The sequence below is a fragment of the Tenrec ecaudatus genome, chromosome 6 (assembly GCF_050624435.1).
Source record: "Tenrec ecaudatus isolate mTenEca1 chromosome 6, mTenEca1.hap1, whole genome shotgun sequence".
In the NCBI taxonomy this organism is placed as follows: Eukaryota; Metazoa; Chordata; class Mammalia; order Afrosoricida; family Tenrecidae; genus Tenrec; species Tenrec ecaudatus.
In genome coordinates this window covers 168,409,809-168,436,469 of record NC_134535.1, presented here as the reverse complement: position 1 = coordinate 168,436,469, position 26,661 = coordinate 168,409,809, and the positions used below count along the sequence as shown (strand labels likewise).

The window sequence follows — 26,661 nt, the reverse complement described above, 5'->3', positions numbered from 1 at the left end:
ACACAGCTCTCTGAGCTCTATCATGTGCAGGTAGTCACCGACTTATGATGTAGCTCAATTCCAGCAATTCCATGGGAGTCGGTTCTGATATAAGTTGAATGCTTCATTTTTTAAAATTCCTTTTCATTACTGCCTTTTATTATCAGTACACTTTAAGTCTGATCTTTATTTATGTTTAGTGCTTGGAAACATTACATATAAACTTACAGGTATATTTTAATACATATAGACCTTAAAAATTTTTGTTAATGTTCTGTAACAATGGATAATGTTGGCATTTTTTCAGTTGCAGTGATGACTTCTTTGTGGAAGGTTCTGGATCATCTGGACTCTCCCTGGGAGTAGGGGATGTCATTTCTAGCCAGCACATTAGTGCATGTTATCTGTATGACCCCTTTCTTTTTCCTTCATGTATCTTGCAGTAGCATCTCGCCATTTCCTGAGTCCGCTGTTAACATAGTGATCAACATTTTGGACCAGGTTTTTAGAAACAGAACCAAATTCATGAGTATATGGTCATATTTTGAACAATAAATATTAAAATTAAACCTCTCTGAGTGAACATGAGAATACTACTAGCTAATTGCATGCTGTAATATCGTACATATGCAGTAATATGCAATACATATCACTAATAATCAAATGTACACACAAAAAGAGTAGGGTTTTAAGTGTGGTCATCCTAGCTCAAACAGGTTATAAACTGGGACTACCTAAATAATGAGATGTGGTACTCTTGAAACCAGGTTTACTGCTGTTACTGGACATTTTATCCCAAGCCACAAGGACCTATTTACCTAGTATTAGGGGTTTTTCCTTTTGTTATAATTGTTACAATAAAATCATTGTATTGCTTTTTATATTTAACTTTTTACAGTGAAATAATTATAGATTCGTGATGTATATGAATGGACTTTGACTTGCACTTAATCATAGCCCCAGTCTAAAAACAATTCGGTCTTTTTTTTTTTTTATCATTTTATTAGGGGCTCATACAACTCTTATCACAATCCATACATACATCAATTGTATAAAGCATAGTTGTATATTCGTTACCCTCATCCTAAAAACATTTGCTTTCCACGTAAGCCCCTGGCATCAGCTCCTCATTTCCCCCCCCTCCCCACTTTCCCCTGCTTCATAAACCCTTGATAATTTATAAATTATTATTTTGTCTTATCTTCACTGTCCGACATCTCCACCCATTTTTCTGTAGTCCGTCCCCCAGGGAGGATGTTATATGTAGATCCCTGTAATCGGTTCTCCCTTTTTACCCCACCCTCCTTCCACCCTCCCCGCATCGCCACTCTTACCGCTGGTCCTGAAGGGATCATCCGTCCTGGATTCCCTGTGTTTCCAGTTCCTGTCTGTACCAGTGTACATCCTCTGGTCTAAGCAGATTTGTAAGGTAGAATTGGGATCATGATAGTGGGGTGGGGAGGAAGCATTTAGGAACTAGAGGAAATTTGTGTGCTTCATTGTTGCTACACTGCACCCTGACAACAATTAGTTCTTTTGGCACGGTCCTACTTGATACTCACTCTCATGAAGAGATCATTGAAGATATGGGTGCTATAGCAAAGTGTGGTGAAGAAAGCAGATGGTGCCTGCCTATCAGAATATATGCTGGGGCCTTTAAAGGGTTATCTTCAAACAAGCTGCCATCTAAATGGAAAAAGCATACAAGCCTGTGTGATTCAAGGATTGTAATTCTAGTAATAAAATCCATATCCGAAGTAGGGAACGATATCATGGTTTAACTTGTGAAAGCCCAAAATCCATTTGCAGAGTCTTCAAATCCAAACAAAAAGAATTACAGATTCGTAGGCAGTTGCAAAGGTTCCATGTACCCACCTCCCAGTTTCTGCACTGGTTATATTTTATGTAATCACAAGATAGTATCAAAACCAGGAAATAGACTTTGGTATAAAATGTGTCTGTACTTTTATGCTAGATTACCATTTGTATCTATTCATGTTACCACCACTCCAATCAACTGGCTTCCCTTCTATAGTCACCCCTACCGTCACACTCATCATCTCTTATGTCTGGAAACCTCTAATCCAGTGGTTCTCAACTTCCCTAATGCAGTGACCCTTTAATACAGTTCCTCACGTAGTGCCCCCCCCAACCATAAAATTACTTTGCTACTTTATAACTGTACTTCATCACTGTTGCTACTTCATAACTGTAATTTTGCTACTGTTATGAATTGGGCGACCTCTGTGAAACGGTCTGTGGACCCATAAAGGGGTCACAACCCACAGGTTAAGAACTGCTCTAATCTGTTTACCGTCTTTTTAACTCATTGGATCATGTGATTTTTGAGGATTATATAATATGTGACTTTGTGAGATTGGCTTTTTTCATTCAACATGATGTCCTTGAGATCTACCCTAGTTCCATATTTCATCAGCCATTCATTCCCCCCCTCACTCATCCTTTTTGTTGGAGAATATATTCCCTGAAATGGATGCACAGTGACTATTTGACCACCAATTGTAGGACATTTTGGTCGCTTACAGTTTAGCTTATTACAAATAGAACTATTTTGAGCAATCGTGCACACTACTGTGAGAAACTAAGTTTTTGTTTACCTGGGATAAAGGCCCAGAATTTCACTTGCTTGGTCTTATAACAAATATATGTATAAACTGTCAACTGTTTTCTGGAGTGGTTGTGCCATTTTGCATTTCCACCATCAATGTGGAATCATTGAGGCTCTCTCTGGCTATGCCAGAATTTATTATTACCAATATTTTAACTGTTCTTATGGGTGTATAGTGATGCTTCATCATAGTTAATTTGCATTTGGTAAGGCTAGTGATCATTGTTTTCATGTGCTTATTTGCCCTCCGCATTTCCTTTTACGTGAAAACTTTCTTCATGATTTTGCCTATTTTCTAATTGGATTGTTTTTTCCAGTACTGAGTATTGAGTTATTTTTATATCATATGGATATGAATTCTTTTGTCAGATATATAGTTTAATAATTTCAAGATAATGAAAACATAGTTGTAACAGTACAGACAGGGTTAGAAATGTAAGCCAGATTCCCAAGGGGATGTGGAATGAGGAATATCATGCTGATGTCAATAGATTTCGCAGAAAGCATAAAATATCAAAAGATGTTCACTTGTTATTTTGTTGACTTTGCAAATATATTCAATTATGTGGATCATAAGAAACTATGGACAGTGGGAATTTCAGAACACTTAATTGTGCTCATGCAGAACCTGTACATAAACCCAGAAGCAGCCGTGTAAATAGAAGGAAATACCAGATGGTTGAAAATCAGAAAAACTATATGCCAGAATGGTGTACTTGCACTATTATTATGCAATCTGCAGACTGAGCAAATAATCCAAGAAACGGGACTTTCTGAAGAACAGTGCATCAGGATTGGAGGAAGGCTCACTAGCAACCTTAGATATTCAAAAGAGGATTTGAAGCACTTGTTTATGAAGATCAAAGAATGCGGCCTTCATTATGGATTGCAACTTGGTGTAAAGAAAACCAAAATCCTCACAACTGGGCCCATAGACAGCATCATGATAAACAGGAAAAGAAATTCAAGTTGTCAAGGATTCTATTATACTTGGATTCAAAGTCAGTCTCATAACGGTCAAGAAAATCATGTCCTGAGCGAAGCCAGTGGCTCACAAAAGGACAAATATTGACAGCTTTGATGGGGATAAGAACCAAGACAAAGACTTGAATACCATAAAGAACAGACTTTGGAGGTTACCAAGAGCTCGGTACAGGATGGAAGATGAAGCAACAGACTAGAGGGTTGACACGTGGACTAGAAAGATGGAGGACCACAACAGAGTGAGGCAAAACCCCAGGGGGAGCGAAGGTGGACGCCTGGTTTGAACTGTTGAATGCAGAGTTGACGGTCTGAAACGTAAATCCCCCCCCCACACACACACTTAATTCACAATTTAAAAGGGAAAGAAACAACTTAGTGTATTGGGAAAGCCTACTGCAGAAGACCTCCTTAAAGTGTTAGAGAGGAGAGGGTTCACTTTGAGGAATAAAGTGCCCCTGACTCAAACAAGCCATGCTGTTTCATGTGCCGTAGATGCTTGTGAAAGCTGGACAAAACGAACCCAGAAGAGTTGATGCTTTTGAATTATGATATTGGTGAAGTATATTCAATATACCACTATATTTGTAGCATTCCTAACATGCTAAGTTCACAAAATTGAATGAAATTAATTAATTAAAAGTTTTCATCTGGCATTTTTTTAAATTATAAGGTGAAAATAAATATTAGTTTTGCTTCTTACGCTTTTTGCCCTTTTCCCTTAGCTGTTTCCCACCAGGCCCACACTTGCCTTACAAGGTCTCCTACCAATGTGATCCTTTATTGGACCTCTTTTTTCTCCGGATAGTATTTTTTTAAACATAAGAATACTATGTTTTTGCACAATTCTTTATAGTAAAATAGCTAAAATTTATTGAGTGTTTCATTTTTTCTATATACTGTGCTAATCATTTTGTATGTTTTGATCCAATTTACTCTTCACGACAAACTATGAAATGTAGTACTAATAGCATTCCCTTATCAAATCTCCTTATTATCCGAACTTTTCGAACAGACTGTTGAAGGACTTAAGGCAAAAGAGCTAGTAGGTTACAGGGGCTAGTTTTTAATCCCAGATCTGCCCTGATGAAGAGCTTTTTCTTCCATTTATTCAGTATTTATTGAGCCCCAGATTTTCAACAGTGAAGGAAGTAGACAACAATCCTTTAACAGGTAGAACTAATGCTCTAGTGGTGAAACAGATCAGCAAATAAGGTGAGCAGTCATAAATGCTAATGTGGGAAGCAGCAGGATGGGGTATAAGCAAGTGAGTAGATGTGGGTGTGGTAGGCGTACTGTTATTTAGAGAGGGTGGGCAAAGAAGAACTCATAAGGAGTGAGCCAAGCAGATGAGGGAGGTGGGTCTGAGATAGAGGGAGCATCAGACACCTCAGTGTGCATGAGGAATAGCAAGAAAGCGGGAGCTTAAATAAACCTGGGAGAAAGTAGACCACAGTGGGCTCAGAGAAGTGATAATGAGGTGGAATGGCCGGCATAAGTCACCTCGAGCGTTAATAAACCATTGTAAGCAGTTGGCTTTTACTTTCACTGAAATGGAAAGGCATACAAAGGATCAGTAGAAGGATGACTTGGTTATCTAGTGTTGTAACAACAGCAGGACAATTACCACGAGTAGGCGACCTGAAGGAACAGTAATTTGTTCTCGCACTTTTCAGGAGATTGAATTCAGGATAGGTCTCTAGAAAGAGGTCTTTCCTTGTTGATTGCATCTGCTAAAGTAACTACCTGCGGTCCATGGTGTTCCTGCTGTACATGATTTGTCTCTGTCGTAGTCTTATCTTGAAGCTCAGACGTGATTACTGTATATACTCGTGTATAAGCCAAGTTTTTTTTTCAGCACATTTTTAATGCAGTTTTTGTGGTAAAACTAGATGCCTCAGTTGATATTTGGATAAGCTTATACTCGAGTATATACGGTAGGTTGAAAGTCTGCCTTGTGCCTGTATGTGGTCCATGACATAACAAAAGAAAAAATTATTCACAGGTTCAGGAGCTAGGATTTCAGCGCATATTGTGAGGGACTACAGTTCAATCCATAATATGGGGGAAAGCAATAGAGGTATATGCTTTATGAAGGTGTTTTAAATCCTAAGCAGAAATAGAGCTATTATCTGAAACTACTGTAAGTTCCTGCTAAAGCATCTTCACTCTGACCTGCTTCTTCCAGTGTCATCCAAACCTTGATTTTAACATCTTATATGAACTCTACCTTCATTTTAACATCCTATATGAACTCCACCAGGAAGTCTTGATTGAGAAATCAGGTACTGAGAGTCTGACTGCTAGCTTAAGAATAAACCAAAGCAGAGAAGAACTTGATCAAGGAGACCAGTTGGGGCTGCTTATAGTAATGCAGGCAAGGATTGACGATTGATTGAGTCAGTGTGGTAGCAATGGGATTCCAAGTGTATTCTGGAGGCAGAGACAAGGTTTCCTGGTGGATTTCATATAGGATGTTAGGATGAAGGAAATGTTGATGACTTTAAGGTTTGAGTGGCATGGGGAGAAGCAGGTCAGAGTGAAGGAACTTTTATTAGCTGAGTTTGAGATAAGGCTCTATTCCTGTTTGGGGTTTAAAACACCTTCATAAAGTATACAACTCAACGTTTAATCCCTCCACTATGCTGTTAGACTGGCTGGTGTACTTGAAGGCTCAGAGCAGTGAGGTGAAGGAGGTCAGTAGTGTATAAAGAATAGAGCCCAGGTTTTTCTCTTTCTTGATCTATTTTTCCCGCCATCCATTTCATGACATGGTTTCAAGTCTATTTATTATTCTAACTTTTCTAACTATCCACTAATGGATTTAAAGTATTGTGCTAAAAACTGATATCAATTTGCTTCCTTTTCTCTTTCAAGTTGTTTTATTTCTGTTGGCTCGTTCTGAGCATTTTTCCAAAGAGAACGTCTCTGTCCCTGGAAAAAGAAAACGATAAGTTTACGATGGTGTGACTTGGCTTAATTTAAAATCCATTATACTACAAGGGTATTCCCCCCAAAAAACCCAAAAATGAAATCCCCCCCCTGTAAAAAGCTATGTACTTAAATTTTTTTACAAAACAACCTTTTTTCCTTCAAAGCACTCTCCATTACATTTAATACATTGGTCAAGTCTGTGTTTCCATTCTTGGAAACATTTTTCAAATTCATCTGTTTGGATGGCTAATAGCACCTTATTTTTTTCTTCACCTGTTCTGTGTAATGAATCACTCCCCTTTCATGTCCCTCTCCATTTGCTGAAACAAAAAGAAGTTGCATAGAGTGAGGTCAGCTGGGTCAGGGGCATGCTGTTTTTTGCCCAAAAACTGGTGCACTGAGATGGCTGCGTGAGCAGGTACATCGTCGTGGTGGCAAAACCAGTCCCCCATCTGCCACAAAATCAGGTCATTTTTTGTCGCACACTGTTAAGCAATCTTTTCAGAACCTCTAAATGGAAAGCTTGATTAACAGTCTGACTGGTGGAATGAACTTTAAATGCACTATCCCCCTCACATCAGTAAAACCATTGAGCATTGTCTTGATCTTTGATTTCATTTGATGAGCATTTTGGGGGGCGAGGTGATTCTTGCATCTCCCACTGGCTTGATTAATGTTTGCTTTTGGGATTGTAAGAATGCACCATGTCTCATCACCAGTAATGACCTTGGGGGAAAAGTCTGGGTCGCTTCAGAGCTGTTCTTTCAGCGCATGGCATGTTTCCACTCGATGCACTTTTTCCTGGTCAGTCAGAACACGAGGCACAAATTTCAAAGTGACCCTTCTCATTCCCAAATCTTCTGTTACAATTCCCTGAACCAAGCTCCAAGGCAGTCCAGATAACTTCCCCATCTCTTCAATGGTCCATTGTCAGTCTTCGAGCACAAGTGCACACATTTTGTCAACCTTTTTGTCCATTTGGAAAGTTGACGCATGTCCAAAACAAGGTTTGGCAATCAATCAACATTTCACCATTTTTGAAATGAGAAAATCACTCATATATTTGAGTGGTTTTTCCCATAGCACTGTCCTTGCAAAATGTGTTCAACATCACAACAGTTCCGGTGGCATTTTTCCCAAGCAGAAAACAAAATTTCACAGCCACACACTGTTCTCTTAAATTGACCATTACAAAACAACCCCCCCCCCAATAAAAACGGGGTTCAAGAGAAACTGCTTTAGAAAAAATTCACTCTGATCAGAGAACCTTCCCAGGTGACACCACTGGGTGCAGTAACTCAGAGCTAGTTGCTTGATGCTCACCTAGCGGGAAAAATGCATACTACAATAGCTCCGCCCAGCAGAGCTTGTTTCTGTTTTTTGGGGGCGTAGGGTGGGGTGGAGGGTTACCCCCTCCTATACTTCAGGAGCAGCCGTTGAGCACTAGCCTGCTACTTGGAAAGCTTGGCAATTCAAACCTACCCAGCAGTTCCATGGGATGAAAGACCTAACAATTTTCTCATAAAGATTACAATTTAGAAAATCCTATGGGACAGTTTTGCTTTGTCACGTCAGGTGGCTGCTAAAACCAAAACAAATGAAACTCAAAGGCATCAAATGACTAGGAGTTGAAACGGACTCAGTAGGACATAACCTAGCAGCAACAACAGCATACTGTTCTCTTTGTGTTTCTCTCTCTCTCTCTCTCTCTCTCTCTCTCTCTCTCTCTCTCTCTCTCTCTCTCTCTCTCTCTCTCTCTCCCTCCCTCCCTCCCTCTCTCCCTCTCTCCCTCCCTCCCTCTCTCCCTCTCTCCCTCCCTCCCTCTCTCCCTCTCTCCCTCTCTCCCTCTCTCCCTCTCTCCCTCTCTCCCTCTAATGCAATGTTGGCTAGCAGGGAACTGCTTCTCTGAAGGTGACAGAGGGGCATCCTCTGCCCTGGCGACCCTTCCCTTTTGGAGGCCTTGACAAGTGGATGGCAGCATGGTACAGAGCTGCTTGACCTTCTCAGTCCTCCACTACTGCTCTCCTTTATGGCCAATATGCTGAATCACAATTTGGTAAATGTGTTTGCTCTGATGAATTTTTGGCACACTGAGACAAAAATTTTTTTTACCATAATAGTTGGCTCATAAATTGTGTAAACTGTCCAGTGGTTACCATGGGTGAAGGTGGAAGACTTTTTACTTAGACCCATTGAATTTATGCTAATGGTGGTGGAATAATTTGGTAAAGGATATCAATAATGGTTGCACAACAAAGGGTGATCCATGACACTGAGCTATACATGTGGAAGTTGTGGAATTGAACAGTGTTTTGTTATGTATATTTTTGCAACAATTAAAAAATAATAATGACATGAATAACAATGAGAACAAGAAAGATGAAAATTTCTCAGGTTGCAGCTCTTCTTGATAAAGTTGAACTATTAAATTGTATGATACGTGGGTAAAGTGCCAATAACCCTGCTTTTGAAAAAAATAATTGCGTAGTGCACGTTTCTAACTGTATGAAGATTGGCAACTTATCCCTAAACGTGCATTTTTTTGAGCCTAAACTTTTTGCCTTTTGTTTAGAAAGAGCATTGAGCTGAAGGACTCCCTTCAGGTGATACTTGGCTCATTTCTCATTCCTTTGATACTCTTACTGAATATTTTTTACTTTGGAGGGGAGACCCTTTTTCTTAATTCACTGGGCACTTACTGAAGCATCAGCTTTACTTCTGCTCTTCACGTTTATCGATCTCACTTGCGGTTAGAAACCATGTTAAACCTGAAACCCATGAGTTATTAGATGTTAAGACTTAGACCTGTAACACAGAATACTCAACATTTTAGGCCAACGCCTTTTTTTTCCTGTAGAATTCATCATGGTGCCAACTAAAAAATTCTTAGATTTGTTTTTCTTGAAATAATAGTGATGTGTTCACAGGATTCCCAAATCTGTGATACCTGGGCCCATGCTAATTATATAAATAATATTAGAACTAGACAATTAGAGAAAATATCCGATTGGTTATGGAATTGAAGTCCTTTATTCACTTATGCATTTTTCTCAGATCATTTAGTTTTGGAGAACATTTTTTTATGTAAGATTTTTGACAAGTGTAAATGTTATATGCTTCGGTCTTGGCTCTATTATTAAAATAATACATGGTTTAGTGAATTTTCAATAAGGTAATAAGGTATTAGTTTGTTGGTTTCAGAAATCTGAATTTTCATATTGATTTATCCAGATAGTCTTATAAATTTTTATTTTTATACCCATGATTTAATTAAAATATTTAAATATGCATTCAGATAGATGTATACAAGGTATGTGTGTGTATCGTGTTGTTTCAGACCATTTTATTAGGAGCTAATCTAGACATCATTCCATTCCATATTTCAGTCACTTCAAGCAGTGTTACGCAATTGCTACCACAATCAATTTCAAAACATTTTCTTTATTCATGAACTCCTTGATATTCACTTCCCCCACCACCTCCAGCAAACCCCCTTGAAGCCCTTATTCTGGTTATTGTCTCTATTCATTCATCTCTCCTGGGTTTCTTACACTGGAAAACATAGAAAAATAGATAACAAGAGTTGAGAAAGCTACTAGCTGATTCCTGCTCAGAGGAAGCCTGCATTGGGTTTCTGGGACTGAATGTCGTCTTAGGAGCAGATAGCCCTATCTTTCTCCCATTGAGTGACTGGTGGGTTTTTGGTAGTTAGTCTAATACTTACCCAACTCTGCCACCAGCACCCCTTTCCCATACACACAGTAGGTGTTTATCCAAAATTTTTCATGTTTACAAAAATGTTGTATGCATGAATTTGTACACATGCATGTGTGTGGGGTTATAGCGGCGTTGTTTTATAAATATGAAATTTTGCATACTTTTCTGCAGCTAGCATAAATTACTCAAAGTCATGGAAATCTCTGAGTCAACTAATCTGGCTCTATGCAAGTATCTTCTAATGGAGACTTAATATTCCTAAGTAGGCCTGTATCATCAATAACTATTCACTTCATTTATTAATCATTCATAATAACGATAAGTATAAGAAAAAATGTTCCAAAATTAAGTGAGGTGATGATTGTACAATTCTTTTTAATATGATTGAACTTTTGAATTATATTAATTGTTTCAATAAAACTTTAAAATATTCACTGTATTAGCAGTTTCCTATCTCTATAGAGAAATAATAGTCTCACACATGTACATATCCATGCATATACACTCATGCAGTCACCTAACACTTTCATTTCTTGGTTAATTACTGGGAAAAGGTTATGCTTTTGTTTGCATCGAGATTCTTATATAGCTTTCCAAAAGGTTTGTAATAATTTCACATTTCCACTAGAAATGTAGAGATATAACTCAAGCAGTAGATTTTATTAGGTTTTTAATAATAACAGTTAAGCTACTCTCTCCTAAGATTATATTACTATTAAATTGTAAAGGTAGGATTTAAAATACTAAAGACTGGGCTCCAAAATGAAATATTTGATAAAAATTACTTTGAAAATGAAAAATATAGTAGACAAATGGACGTGGTGGCAATATCATGAACATCACCACTATCTCTGAATTCTTATTTGCAAACAATGGAGTGGTTTAATGTACAGTAAAGTTTAGGGCCAGGTATTTATAGCAAAGCAACTTTACTTTGATGAAATAACAATATTCACTTATTCTTTCAGTATATGGTCTATGAATTAAATGCTAGAAATTATTTTCTACAAATCTCAATAATTGGTTCTTTTAAACATTTTTTAGAACAGAAGAAAGTTAAAGTAAAAAAACCCAAACCTGAATTTCCTGTATACGCGCCTTTAGAAAGCACATATATTGAATCTTATGATCATGGAACTTCAATAGAAGAAATTGAAGAGCAAATGGATGATTGGCTGGAAAACAGGAACAGAACACAAAAAAAACAGGTAAAGAATTTTAAGACATGTTCTGACTGAGTAAAAGACTTGCAGGAAAGTGCATGACATGCAAAGGTTCCTCATGGTGAATGTACACAAACCGAACCAAGTTAATCATCACCGAGTGGAGAACAGAATAGTGCCAGTGCTGGGGTCCAGAGTCTCCCTCACACTTCCTTCAGCCCTCCCTTTTCTCAGCCTCTCCGGGATTACAGCTGTCCTTAACTTCTAACGCCGTGGTTGGTTTGGCCTTCCTTTTGCAGTTTAGCTAAATCATCCTGTAAGCTGTTTTATTACATCTAACTTCCTCTAGTCAATATCCTCTTTATGAGCTTTCTCTGTTATTTATTATGGCACGTAGCAGTAGTTTGTTCATTTTTGTCTCTGTAATAATCTAATTATAAATATACCAATTTATTTTAGTTCCATTTGGGGGCTACAATAAGTGATTTTCGCATAACTAGTCATACACATGTATTCTAGTAGGCACATAATGTAAATTTTTAGTTTTGCACTTGTAAGGCCTTGCAGTATATGTATAGTTCAGCTTTCATAAATACTGCTGTATGAATGTTTAGTTTTGCCACAATGTTCTCATCAATTCTTTTTCAATAAATGAAATTTTTTATTGTGAATTTAAGTGGGGGGTTACATTTCAGAGCATCAACTATGTATTCAACAGTTCAAACCTCTCATCAACCTGCCTCCCCCACTTCACATATTGTTTGCGTCAATTTTTACTTCACTAACAGATTATAAAAATGCCTGTTTTTATATTTTACCCACTGTGGTCATTATGCAGTGGTATCCAACAATGGTTTAATTTGCAAAGCTCAGATGAATAATACAATTGAGCACCCTTGCTGATGTTTATTGGACATTCATTTTCTTCTTTGTGACCTGTCTCTTCAAGTCTTTTTTTTTTTAAATTGGGCTGCCTCGCTTTTTTTGTTCTTTGTTATTATAGTGTGAGTAAAAACTTACAGAGAAAATCCATAGATATATTTACAGTCCATACAAAGATGTATGCAGGAGTATTTCTCTATCAAGTCTGTATAAACTTGTGGATGACCTCCCATTTGTCTTCCCACATCTGTTCAGCGTGTATGTCTACCTATGTTTCTACTCGTGCATGTTAGCTGTCACTGCAGGATTGCGTGTATGATAGTATCTTTGTCTTTTATACTTTTATCCTCCCAGTGAGTTTTTTTTGCATTAGTCATTTTATGTTACCAACTCCTGTATTATATATGATCTTTTCTTTGTACCCCTTGATGCAGTGTTTGTAGTGGTTGCTGGGCACCATCTCTAGTTCGTGAATTACCTCTTTTCCCTTTCAGTCTGGTATCCATCAAAGAGTGTTTCTTCTGTAAACCTTTTCTTGACTCTTTATAATAATGGCCTCGGATTATTCTTCTTTTGTAATTGACTTGTTTCATTCAGGCTAATAGCCTCCATTTTAATCCTCCTTAATGAGGTGTTTCATGGTATGTACTCTGGCTTGTTTATCTGTCCATGTGATGAGAGTGTGTTAGTCTGGGTAGACTAGAGAAACAAATCCATTGACACACCTATGTGTATAAGAAAGAGATTTATATACAAGAGCAATTGAACATTGAGAAAACATCCCAGCCAAGTCCATAAGTCCGATAATTAGCCCATATGTCTGATACCAATCTATAAAGTCCTCTTCAGACTCACAGAACACATGCAATGATGCCAAATGCAGGATGAGCACAAGCCAGTGGGTAGAAAGTCTTTGGGTCCAGTGGCGTTGTAAGCATCTCAGGGCTAACAGGGGTCTCTCTCTGGCTTCTCCGGCTTCCAAGGTCTGGTCGCGTACATGTGGCTTATCTTCTGCAATGTCTCCCAGGGAGTAGCAGAGAGAGAGATGTCTTCTACCTTGAAGGAGGAAGTACCAGCTTTCCCAGAATTCTCAGGAGAAGGCCACGCCCACACAGACATCTCATTGGCAATCACCAGATTAGGTGACTACCACAGAGAGCTTATAGGCCGTTTCTATCTTGTTTATAAATAATGGTACAGTTACCGACGAAGAGCACAGCTTTCCCCCAGATCCTGGATGCTTCCTCCCCCCAACTACCATGATCCGAATTCTACCTTGCAGGGCTGGATAGGGCAGAGGTTGTACACTGGTGCATATGGGAGCTGGAGGCACAGGGAATCCAGGGTGGATGATACCTTCAGGACCAAGGGTGTGAGGGCCGATGCTGGGAGAGCGAAGGGTGAGTGCGTTGGAAAGGGGGAACTGATTACAAGGATCCACATGTGACCTCTTCCCTGGGAGAGGGACAGCAGAGAAGGGGGGGAAGGGAGACTCCGGATAGAGCAAGATATGACAAAATAACGATGTATAAATTACCAAGGGCACATGAGGGAGGGGGAAAAAAAAAGAGGACCTGATGCAAAGGGCTTAAGTGGAGAGCAAATACTTTGAGAATGATTGGGGCGGGGAATGTATGGATGTGCTTTATACAATTGATGTATGTATATGTATGGATTGTGATAAGAGTTGTATGAGTCCCTAATAAAATGTAAAAAAAGGGAAAAAAAAAAGAAAGAAAGAAAAGAAAATGATTAGGGCAAAGAATGTACAGATGTGCTTTATACAATTGATGTATGTATATGTATGGACTGTGATAAGAGTTGTATGAGCCCCTAATAAAACGTTTAAAAATAATAATAATAATGGTACAGTGAACGTGGATAAGCATACATCTGTGCTTGTTACTGCTCTTATTCCTCTAGGAGATGTGCCTTAGTAGTAGAATTGCTGGCCTGTATGGGATTTCCATATCTAGCTTTTTAAACTAGTACCATCCACTTTGTTCTGTGGTTATATCCTTTTACAATCCAACCAGCAGTGTGTGAGAATTGGAGCTCCTCCACACCTTCACCGGCTTTGGTAGTTTTCTCTGTGCTTTTGTTATGACTTATATCTCTCTAGTGGATTTCCCAATAAGGAAATCAAGATCAGCTGCTCATAGCCATCAGCCACTCCGCAGGAGAAACACGAGGCTTTCTGCTCCCATCAGGAGTTGCAGTCTCAGAAACCCTGTCCTATAGTGTCACTGTGCCTCAGAATCGACTCCATGGCAATGAGTTTGGAGTTAGAATGGATTTATATCTCACTGCATTGTAAATGTTCAGGAAGTGGTTTACACATATTTTCTCCCACTTTGACCTGCCTTTTAGTCCTTTACTATACTGTCTTTTGATGACCAGAAGTTACTAATTTTAATGATTAATCTTTTGATGTTTTTTGTGCAAGACATCACAAATCTATTTTGCATCTGTCTTACTGCATTTTGCTTCTTTATTATGTATTTTAATTTGATTATATACATTTTAATGTTCATAAACTATTATAATGTTTATGTATTCTATTTATTTAGACTTTTCACCTACTTAACCTCTTTTGTGCATCATAACTTCAGTATCTCTATAATTCTAACGAGTTATTTTTCCCATTTCTAATGGTTTCCCTTAGCATTTAATTTTTGTTCTACTGATAATTAGTTATTATACTTGTCTTCCTTCTTTCGATTTTAATAGTTAGAGGATATTATTAATAAATGTAGAATTTTAGTTTGAAAACATTTTATTTCAACACATAATTTTATTGATTTCTAGCTTTCAGTCAGACATACCTCCAGCAGTGGATTTTTACCTCTGGTGGTGGTGTCAGGTAAGCATTGAACTACTAACTACAAAGTCAGTGGTTCAAACTCACCAAGCATTTGGTGTGAGAAACATGAGGCTGTCCTGCCACCATAAAGATGTAGTCTCCAAAACCCCATATTAGATCGCTATACACTGGAACCAGGTGTTTGTTTGGTTTGGCTTTGTTAGTTTGTTTAGCTTCCATTTCTTTAAATGCAGTTTGTCTTTTTGTATTCATACCTTTATTATTTTCTAATTAACTCTGGTTTGTTATCAGTTTCATTAGAAAGTACCTGGATGTGATTCATCCATTTAGTGTTCAAAGTGCTTCTTAATTCTGTGACTTAAAGCCTTTCCTCAAGTATGAAAGATTCCCAAATTTTATCTCTTAAAATATTGCTTCTGCTCCATTCTCTTCTGTTTTTCCTGAACTCCAATTTCATGTATATTATACAGTCTTTCTGTATTCCCTATGTCTCCAACTTGTTTGTCTTTGTATCCTTAATCTCTTCCTGATTTATTCTGGATAAATAAATCATCAAATCTGTGGCTCACACTCTAGCTTGTTCCCATATGATCATAGCAAAAATATGCATAGTTTGAGAAGGTTCACAGATGATATTAAAAACCTTTATTCTCCAGGAAGTTTTATGTAGTTTCATCTCTTTGTCCTATTGTCAAAATTGCTTGTAAATTATGGACTATTCTAAATTTAATTTAATTAAATATGTGCCTGGAGATAGTTTGACCTACCCCAATTATTACTTCAGGATCCCCACCCCAAATATCAACTCTACCCATGTAAAACTATGTAACAGCTCATCAATCATGACAGTATATTATACAGTAAGGTTTTTATGCAAATGGTCATGAACTGGTATGAGATGTCCTCTGAAAAAAGTAAGCTATATTAATTGAAGTTTAGAACCCATATTGGGACTGGCTGCTTGTGTTTCGAGTATTTTGTTGCATACTGGATGGCTCAACTGTAAGGACATTATGGAAAAATTAGAGACAAATAGTGAAATTAATGGTGCCTAGGTTTAGAATAAAATCGCAGTAGATTCTCATTTACCTGACCTGTCGGATTTAGGGATCCTAGTAAGTTCCCATTTTTACTAATGCTAGAGTTTGGATCTCTTAATTTGAAATAATTTTATAAGTAATCTGTTTGTTAATCTATGTATTCAAGCATATGAGAGGGGCTTCAAAATGTTTCCGTAAAATAGAATGAAAAGATAATGGAATTTTTCTGTGAACTTTTTGAAGATGCCTCATATATGAAGGAGAATACTTTAAAATACTTGAAAAAGTATGTATTTTTCTTCAATGACCCTTGAAGTCTACTTATGCTAAAATTTATACTTGAATATTTCATACTATAAAATACAGTGTATTGTTAATATTCAAGATAGGAATATTGATTTATTGACTATTGAGGCATTCAAAACTTTAAAGAAAAGCAACAAAAAGTTAGTGGAATAGATGAAAAAGCTCCTGAACAAGGCAAATACTAAAGCTTATCATGCTACGACTGTTTGTTTGAGAATTCTCTGTGCCTCTTGATGGATGTGTACGTGGCCACTTGGTCCTGTGACTCCAAGTGCTAGGGGAACACATCAGAGTGAATAAAGCGGGCAAAGGTGCTCTTTCAGGGTGCTTATGCAAAGCAAACATTTCCTTGCTGCTCCCTCTGCCTGGGACAGCTCTCAACCCCGGACTGAAAGTCAGCACTGTGAATACAGTCTGCCAACAGTTGCTACTGCTGTGCTTCCCCAAAATGTGCAAACGCGTATCTTCACTTAATGTGTGTAAAGCAACTTTTGTAGAACTTCTCTTGGTGCACAGATAATTTAGGGGGCGATTGTTTGCTTTACAAATAATGATTCATTTTACAAAACTCCCCCACTTTGAGGAGTACTTTCTCCCCTTAAACACTAGTTTGATTTCAAGTTTCAGTTTTATACAACTCTTCAGGAATAGAGGTTGCATAAGGTGAGGTGATGTATTGAAAACTGTGTAAATCTGCTGGTCATTCACTTGTACTTTCGTCCTGCCTGCATCCTGTTGGGTTCATCTGTGTCTGCAGAGCTCTTTGTGCAGCAGTTGCTTTCCTGGGTGTTTTTATTTGAAAGCCCTGTAGTATATGCTCGTTAGAACCCGTGTTTATGCTCTTTGTGGAGAACTCACCATAGAATCGGGCACACATTTGACTCTCAGTAAACCTGTGTTAAATTAATCAAGTGCCCAAAGTAATTTGTCCCGGTGACTTCTGCAGAGAGAAGCGTAGTAGTGAGGGGGAGGAGACAAAGTACTCGATTCTTAGGGTTCTGGCATCACTAGTTTTTAGAATAAATGTGTTCAATTATAGGCCATTCCTATTTTTTGGATGAGAGAATATATTTTAAAATATTTGATAAACTTAAAACTATAAAACAAAGCTCTTACCTTACTCTAATCTTCTTTTCTTGGGGACCCTGCTACTCAAAGTTTTCATTTACAGTTAAACTCTCCTTCAGTTCTTTTCAAGAACCAAATGTCAATGAATACATGTGTCTGGAGACCCCCTCCCTCCAAGAGCTTCTCCAGCTTTCTCCCTCACTAGACTTGCTTTGTTCAGTCTTTGTTTGGGAAAGTTTTAAAAGCTGTAATTGTAAGATACCACAAAGTTGATATAAAATGGTATAATCTAGAGATAAGCTTCTGAGAAAGTTTACTCTGAGCTTATGAGGGGGCTTCAAAAAGTTCGTCAGAAAATAAAATATGAAATATCCCCCCACAAACTTACTGAAATCCTTTCCTGTGGCCTGGCCATGAGTGATGGTAGACAGTGTGCAGTGTACCTCTGTATAAGTCATGTAGGCAGATTTCATGAATTTACTGATAATTCCATCTCAACTAAAGAAAACAGAACTTTTTTTATCATTACCGAACATCATGATAGCACCTTTTGAGTGCTTATATGTTATACATAGGCTAGTTCACTTAATCCTTACAACCTCGTATAGCAGTATTTCCTCTCTTTAATCAAAATATTTGAATACCAAGGTCAGTAAGATATATTTAATTTAGAATTGTTATTTTCAAGGTAAAAAAATTTAAATGCCAAGAGTTCCACATGGCTCAATCAATAGAAGCAAGTTATGCATTAATACATCTATGGTATTTCTTTATTCTGTTTTTTTAAGTTGATTTTAAAAAATAATTATATTAGGGGCTCTTACACTGCTTCTAACATCCATACATCCATTGTATCAAGCATATTTGTACATATGTTGCCATCATTATTTTCTAAACATTTACTTTCTATTTGAGCCTTTGGAATCAGCTCCTCTTTTTCCCTCCCTCCTCACTCCTTCCACCTTCTTGATCCCTTGATCAATTGTTATTATTGTTTTCATGTCTTAAACTGACTGCTGTCTCCCTTCACCCACGTTTCTATTGTTCATCCCCCTGGGGCGGAGGGGCCCACATCTGTGTTGTTCATCCCCCCGGGGACAGGAGGTTATGTGTCAATCTTTGCCTCAATTCCCCCTTCCTCCTCTCCTTCTTCCACCTTCTCCCTACCCTCCTGTGTCACTACTCCCATTTCTGCTCCTGAGGGTTTTTTTTTACCTGGATTCCATGTGTCATGAGCTCTTATCTGTACTAGTGTACCAGTCTAGCCAAAACTGAAAGGCAGGATTGGGTCATGATAGTGGGGGGTAGGGAAGCCTCAAAGAATTAGAGGAATACTGTGTTTCATCGGTGCTATACTAAGCCCTAGTTGACTTATCCCTTCCTTGTGACCCTTCTGTGAGGGGATGTCCTATTGTCTACAAATTGGTTTGTGGTCTGTGCTCCAACCCCCCTCATTCTCAACAATAAGTTTTTTGTTGTTGTTTTGGGTCTTCTATTGCCTGTTGCCTGATTCTGTCCACACCTCATGATCACACAGGCCGCTGTGCTTCTTCTGTGTGGGCTTGTTGCCTCTCTCCTAGATGGCTGCTTACTTTAACTTCACGCCTTTAAGACTCCAGATGCTATATCTTCTGATAGCCAGACACTATCACCTTTCTTCACCACATTTGCTTATGCACCCATTTTGTCTTCCTAAAACGTGTCAGGAGAGTGAGCATGACAGAGTGCCAGGTTGTTAGAACAGTGTTCTTGCATTGAGGGAGGGTTTGAGCAGAGGCCCAAAGGCCATCCAGTTTCTCAATGTAGTGCCATATACATATATGTACATAGGCCAATACCTCTATATATGAATTAATATATTTACATAAGCGTACACTTAGGTTTATACCTCTATCCACAGCTTTGTTTCCTAAATCTTTCCTTGATTTCTTTTACCTTTCTCCTGCCCTCCATCATGCTCACCCTTTTTCTGCCTCTTAGTAATTCCTCTCAACTAGATTGCTGTTGCTTCAACATCACCAGGATCTCTACGTTCTCCTTGTTGTTGCTTTTAATTCCCTATTTGTTCCGCTGTCTCTGGCATCGTTTGCTCACTGCTCCTTTCCCCTGCTGCTTCCTCCCCTCAGGTCCCTCTGGAACCATTGGTCCCATTGATTTCTCCTCAGGCTTGCTGCTTCCCATACCTATCTTATGTAGGCAGGCAAAACAACAATAACAGAGACAAAACAAAAGACTGAAGGAAAAGAAGTAACTAGCAAAAAAAACCCCAAAACCAAAAAGCATACATAATTCCAGGTCTGTCTGCTGACCTTTATTTATGACTATCTCCCCACTGGTCCTGGGGGAATTCCAGGAACTGCCCCTCCTAACCTGAAGTCTATTTTGGGGGCCACTCAGGGGCTTTGTGGTTTGGTTTTGCTCTCGTTACTGATCTATTACGTTCCCTTTGTGGTTCGCCCCACTGTGGGGGTGTCAGACCGGACTCACTCCCCGCTGTATGTCCCCAATATTGTCCTCTGTTGTGGTATGTGCCAGCAAGGGGACATCATGTCTTGGAACTGTTGTCAGCCCTACGATCCTCTCTGTGACTTAACAGCAACGTGCAGGCATGTCATCCTCAGGGCTTGGAGTGCCAGTATGGGGTGTAGACTCTCGCTCTCTCTTTTTCCTTCTTGGTTTGCTTCCGTGTGGGTGTGGCAGGCCAGCCCCTCTGCAGCACATACTTCTAGGGGTGGCTTGTGTCAGTTTGGCTCTGATTGGGGCTGGCCCTATAGACCTCTGTATTCGTGAGTTGTTCCATGTGGTTACAGTGTTCTCAATGTTTGGCTTGCCATGGTGGGGTCGGCACTCACACTCCCATTTCTGTGGAGACATAAACAGTACCGTCCCTCTGGATGGATTAGTGTGGCCTACTCCCCCAGTGCCATCGTCTCACTCTGCCCCCCTTTTTCTCCTCCTCCTCCTCCTCCCCACCTTCTCCCTTCTTTTTGTTGGAAAGACGTGTACATCCTTGGGTTTGTTCTGCAGCACCCCACCCCGCCCAATTACCTATGCCTCAACCCATAAAGTGTGAGATAAGTGACTTTCCTTCTGTACCTACTCTGCTGATTATACTTACCTCAGCAGACTCATGTTGTACTTGTCCTTTGTGATTGGAGGCAATTCGCTTAGCATAATTTCTGCCAACTCTTCCCATGAGATGATGTGCTTCATGTGATCATCAGTGCTTTTTAGTGATGCATATTACTCCATTGTGTGTATGTGCCACAGTTTTCTAATCCACTAGTCTATCAATGGAAATTTAGGTTGTTTCCAATTCTTTGAGATTGTGTGCACCACAATAAGCATTGGAGCACAGACAACTGGTCGTGGTCTGGTTCTTACCGCTTATGGGTATGTGTCCAGTAGAGGGATTCCTGGGTTGGAGGTAACTCAATTTCCATTTACTTTAAATATCACCAGACGGCTTCCACAGTGGTTGTACATATCTACACTACCACCAGCAGTGGAGGAGAGTTCCTATCTTACCACATCCCCGCCACCATTTGTTCTCTCCAATATTCTGATTTGGGCTATCCTTAAGAGTGTTAAGTGGTAGATCATGGTTGTTTTAATTTGCATTTCTCTGATAGCTAATGATTGGGAGCATATTCTCATATGTCTATTGGCCATCCATCTTTCCTCCCTAGTGAAAATTCTCTTCCATGTTTTTTGATCACTTCTTCAAGGGATTAGCTGTTTGCCTCTTTTTGCAGGCTAGGAGGGTATTGTAGATTTTAGTAGTAAGCCCTTTGTCTGTTGTATCATTTCTAAAAATCCTCTCCCAGTCTATGGTTTCTCTTGTTACTCTCTTGGTGAAATCTTTCCGTGCACACAGGTGTATTAACCTTAGTATATCCCATTTGTTGATTTCCGCTTCATCTGTGTGTATACCCTTCCCTATTACAATTAGCCTATGCCAAGGTTCTTGGGTTTGTTCCTATTCCTTTGTTTAAGGCCCTGATAGTTCTGGGATTTACTTCTAGGTCTGTGATCCACCATGAGTTTGTTCTTGTGCATGGGGTGAGATAAGGGTCTTGTTTCATTTTTCTATGGGTGGCTATCCATTGCTTCCAGCACCACTTGTTAAAGAGGGTATCCACATCCCACTTGATGCTTTTTGAGCCCCTGTCAAAGATCAGTTGTCTATATGCTGATGGTTTTATTTCTAGGTTTTCTGTTCTTTTCCATTGTTCTGAGTATCTGTCGTTATTCTAGTAACATGTTGTTTTGACCACTGTGACTGTGTAGTAAGTGCTAAAGTCAGGTAAGGCAAGTCCCCCTCACCCACCCCACCCCCGTCTTTGTTCTTCTTCCTATGGAGTTCTCTGCTGATTTGGGGCTTATTTCCTTTCCATATGAAGTTGGTTAGTTTTTCCAATTCTTTGAAGAAATTTGCTGGTATTTGAATCAGGATAACATTAAACTTACAGAGTGTCTTGGATTAGATTGGCATCTTTACTATGTTGAGTCTCCGAATCCACAATCATAGGATATTCTTCTATCCATGGAGGTTGCTTTTGGTTTTCTGTAGTAAGGTTCTGTAGTTTTCCTTGTATAAGTCTTGTGTTGTTTTGGTTAGATATATCCCAAGATATTTCCGTTTGTTCTTGGCTATTATGAAGGGCACAGCCTTCTTGATAGCAAACCAGTAGACTTCTGTTAATTTATCTCGTATACGGCCACTCTTTTCTATTCCTCTATCGCTGTCAGTATTCCTATTGTGGAGCTTTTGGGGTTTTCAATGTGTAGAATCAGATGTCTGCAAATAGCATTAGTTTCACCTCTTCCTCTCCCGGGTGAATATCTTTAATATCCTTCTACTGCCTTGTGTTATTAGCTACAACCGCCAGTACAATGTTGAAAAGAAGTGGGAACAAGGGGCATCCTTTTTCAGTGGGATTATTTTTGTCTTTTTTTCCATTGACTATTGGCTATTGGCATTTTGTAAATAGCTTGTATAAACTTGAGGAATTTTCCTTCCATTCCTATTTTCTTTGGTATCTTAATTAGGAATGGGCGTTGAATGTTGTCAAATGTTTTTTCTACATCTATCAATATTATCATGTGATTCTTATCCTTTTTCTTATCAATGTTGCAAATAATATTGACAGACTTTTGGATGTTAAACCATCCTTGCATTCCTGGAATGAATCCCACCGGATCATGATGGATGGTGTGTTTTACATATTTTTGTTTTCTATTGGCCGATATTTTAAGGAGTTTTGCATATATGTTCATTAGAGATATTGGTGTGTCGTTCTCTATTCCTGTGGGAAGCTTGCCCTGTTTGGGTTTCAAAGTTATACTGGCTTTGTAGAATGACTTTGGGGGTTTGTCATCTTTTTCTCTTCTCTGGAATAATTTGTGGAGGATTGGTGTCAGCTTTCCTGAATGCTTGGTAGAATTCTCCTGTGAAGCCATCTGGTCCAGGAGATTTCTTGATGTCTATTTCTTCTTTTGCTATAGGTCTGTTGAGGTTCTTGACCTCTCTCTGGGATAATCTAGGGAGAGATTGTTTTCCCAAATTTTTCATCGGGTCTTCCACACTATTGAAATTCATTATAATACAGACTTTAAAAGTACTTTGTGATTATCCTTTTAATCTATTGTGATTTCCCTGGTTTTATCCCTCATCCTGGCTATAAATATTTGCTCCTTCTTTTCCTTGGTTAAGTTTGCCAGCAGTCTGTCAATTCTGTTAATCCTTTCAAAGAACCAGCTTTTTGCTGCACTGATTGTTTGCATTGTTCTCTTCCCACTCGTTTAACTCTGCCCTGATCTTTATTATTGCTTTTCTTTTGCTATTGGAGGGGTTGTTGTTTTCTCTGTTCTAGTTGCTGGAGGTTTTGTGATAGTCTATCAGTTCTAAGTTTCTCTTCCTTATTCATATATGCATTAATTGCTATTAAACTTCCTCTAATAACTGCCTTTGCTGTATTCCATAGGTTTTGGTACATTGTATTTTCATTCTCATTGGCTTCCAGAAACTTCTTAATTTCTTCTCTAATCTGGGCCAGTACTCATTTGTCACAGAAGATCATTATTCCTCGTCCAGTTGTTTGGCCTTGTTTTTCTAGTTGTCCTCCAGCTTTATGGCATGGTGGTACGAGAGGGATGTCTGAGTGATCTCTATGTGCTTGAATTTACTCAGGTTCAACTTGTATCCCAGCATGTGTTCCATTTTTGAAAATGAGCCATGTGCACTTGAAGAGAATGTGAATTATTTACCTTTGGATGGAGAGCTCTATAAATGTCAATCAGGTCCAGTCACCTAATTGTAGTGTTTAGCTCTTTAGCTGCATTGCTGAGCTTCTTTCCCAGTGATCTGTCTTTCTCTGATAGTGGTATATTAAAGTCATATACTATGATTGTTGAGTCTTTGAGTTATTTTTTCAGCTTTTGAATAGTTTGATGAACTTTGCAGGTTTCTCATTAGGCACATATGTATTTATTATGCCTTCTGTATCCTGGTCTACTGATCCTTTGAGCATTGTATAATGCCCATCCTGGCCTCGCATTATGGTTTGCACCTTGAGATCAATTTTCTTGGGGACGGGGATTGTAATACCTGCTTTTTAAAAATTGCTGTTTGTCGTCTGTATTTTCCACCAGCCTTTTATACTTAGTCTGTTTGTCTGTGAGCTTAAGATGTGTCTCTTGCACGTAACAGACTGATGGCTATGTTTTCTGAGCCAGTCTGCTAATCTTTGCCTTTTAACAGGTGAGTTCAGGCTGTTGATATTCAGTTATGACCACCATCTGTGGATTCCTGGATGTCATGTTGTACCTTCTGTGTTGGGTGCTTTCTTCTCTCCCTTCTTATCAGTGTGCTGTGTTTATGTGGGGAGTTTTGTTCTTGCCTTCTTTTCCCTCTCGGGCAATGTTATCTTGGTAATTGTTTTCGGCATGTTGACTTCTAGATGGAGTTGAGCTATATGGTGGTCTCCTGCTTGTGCTTGGTGGATGCTTGTCTTGTGACCACAGTGATTCAACAAGGATTTTCTGCAGGGTTGGGTGTCTTCTGGCATATTCTTTGAGTTTTTCCTTGTCTGGAAAGACTCTTACCTCACTGTCTATCTTAATAGATAATTTGGCAGGGTAGAGGATTCTCAGGTCTGCGTTTTTCCGTTCAGCTTTCAGAAGATGTGACTCCACTCTCTTCTCATAATCATATCTTCTGATAGGTCTGAGCATATTCTTACCTGAGAACAATTGTATGTCACCACCTTTTTTTTTTCTCTTTCTGCTCTTAAAAATTTCTTTTTCCTCAAAGTTGGATAATTTAATTATTATTATATGGCGTAGTGAGTTCTTCTTGGGGTTTGGTCTAATTGGTGTCCTCTTTGCTTCCTGAATGAAGGCCTGATTTTCATTCATTAAGGTGTGGAAATTTGCTTCCAGGAATTCCCTCCCCAATTTAGTTGTAGACTTCTTTGTTGTGTCTTGTTCTGGAAGACCAATTGTTTGAATATTGTTCCTCTTCATAGCATCTGTCATTGACGTTAGGTTTTATTCTGCCTCTTTTATTACCTTGTTTGACTGCCTTTCCCATTTGTTGGAGTCTGCCTAGTTGTCCTCGAGATTGCTGGTACAATTCTCTGCCTCTTCTAATTGGTTGGTGAGGTCCGTTATCTCGTGCTTTGCTTCTGTTACCTCATCAATTAGTTCTTGTATTCCCCTTTGGTGCATGGACTTTATCCCCTCTATCTTGGACTTCATTTCCTTTTTCATGGTGTCCTTATTCTGCATTGCTTCCTTCATTATTCCAAAAAGCATTCTGAAGATTTCTTTTTTGTTGCCAGTCAGCATCTGTTTCTTCTATGGGTGTAATTGGATTTAGGACTTCCTCTATTGTGTTTTGTTTTTCTTGTTTACTTGTTGAGGGTGCTGAGGTATGTTGTCTGTGTGTCATTTTGGAAGATCTAGGAGCCATGTTCCCAAGAGACAGAAGGACCCTGAGCTCTTTCTCTGTGTGATTGGTAAGTGAGGTTTTGGGAATTACCTGTGGCCTACTGTGGGCTGGGCTGCTGTGTAGGCGTGGTGCCATGGTGACTCAGTTACCAAAAGTGATAGGGGATCTTGAAAGCTATGCTGATGCCAGCTACTGTAAGTATACCACTGGAACGGGCTTGCAGTGTGGGCATGGGTCTGGTCTGGACCGTCTGGCCACAATTCACAGTCTTATGAAGACTCCCTATGGAGCCAGTTTTCGCTTGAGCTGTGGTTTTCAGCCTGGCCTTTTCCTGTTTTGTTATGTTAAAATCCTAGGCTGTGCTCTGGAAATTAGAGTTCTGTTGGTCTTGTTATGTTAATATTATGCTAATAGACCAAGGCCAGATTTCTGGAGGCTTATATTTAAAGTTACACAAAGGAACACAGCCTGGAATTATAAACACTTTAAAAAATTATTGTTTTTCCCTTTTATAAAGGGCTTGTGGGCTGCACTGGAATTGGGCGATGCTGTGCTGTCCCCCAGGTAAGGGAGACCAGATTAGCTGAGTGGTTTGGGGAATAACTAGACCTGAATTTGCTCCAGGTTTTCTCCTTCACAGCTTTGTCATGGATAAATATCCCAGGGGCCCTTCAGTTGCTGAAAAGTAGTGACTTAATTATGTATCATAACCCATGCTGGCAGGGTTGGAGTTGGGGAGAGTGGCTGAGGGTATAGCCAATGTAGTCACTCCATTCCTGGCTGGGGAGAGAGGATGCAAAGTCTGAGAATGCAGAAATTGAATGGAGAGCAGAGAGGGGAACACTGATGTGAGGGCTTATGGCTAGTTCTGGGAGGCTCTCCAAGAGCCTGGGATTATGACCACCTTTAGACAGCATCCTGGGGTATTACTATGCTGCAAGTCTCGGATCTGTGGTGTAGGATGGGGTGGCAGATGCTGTCCTGCTGGATCTAGTGAGGGATTACTGGAGTCCACAGGCAGAGAGGGTGAACTTAGAGCATTTCAGCTAGTTCTTGAATCGCTCCTTGGGTGAAAATTGCAGGGAAGGTCTGAGCCAGACCGTAGTACACTGAATCCACTTTTAACACCCAGCTTCTCAATATTGGCCTCCTTACCTCTTTTAATTTTCTGATCTAACAACAGG

The 26,661-nt window shown here is 39.2% G+C and overlaps 1 protein-coding gene and 1 non-coding gene across 2 annotated transcripts in view; one reads left to right on the top strand and one right to left on the bottom strand.

Annotated features, from left to right (window-relative positions):
• The window catches only part of DNAJC1 (DnaJ heat shock protein family (Hsp40) member C1), a 220,398-nt gene that overhangs the window by 114,382 nt on the left and 79,355 nt on the right, over positions 1-26,661 (top strand). Inside the window, exon 8 of the mRNA XM_075552477.1 lies at positions 11,285-11,448. Within this exon, the coding sequence (XP_075408592.1) occupies positions 11,285-11,448 (164 nt within the window). The remainder of the gene's footprint in view (positions 1-11,284; positions 11,449-26,661) is intronic.
• On the bottom strand, positions 8,400-8,537 carry LOC142452296 (small nucleolar RNA SNORA47). Its single transcript, XR_012785313.1, has one exon. It is a non-coding gene; the product is annotated as a small nucleolar RNA SNORA47 (small nucleolar RNA).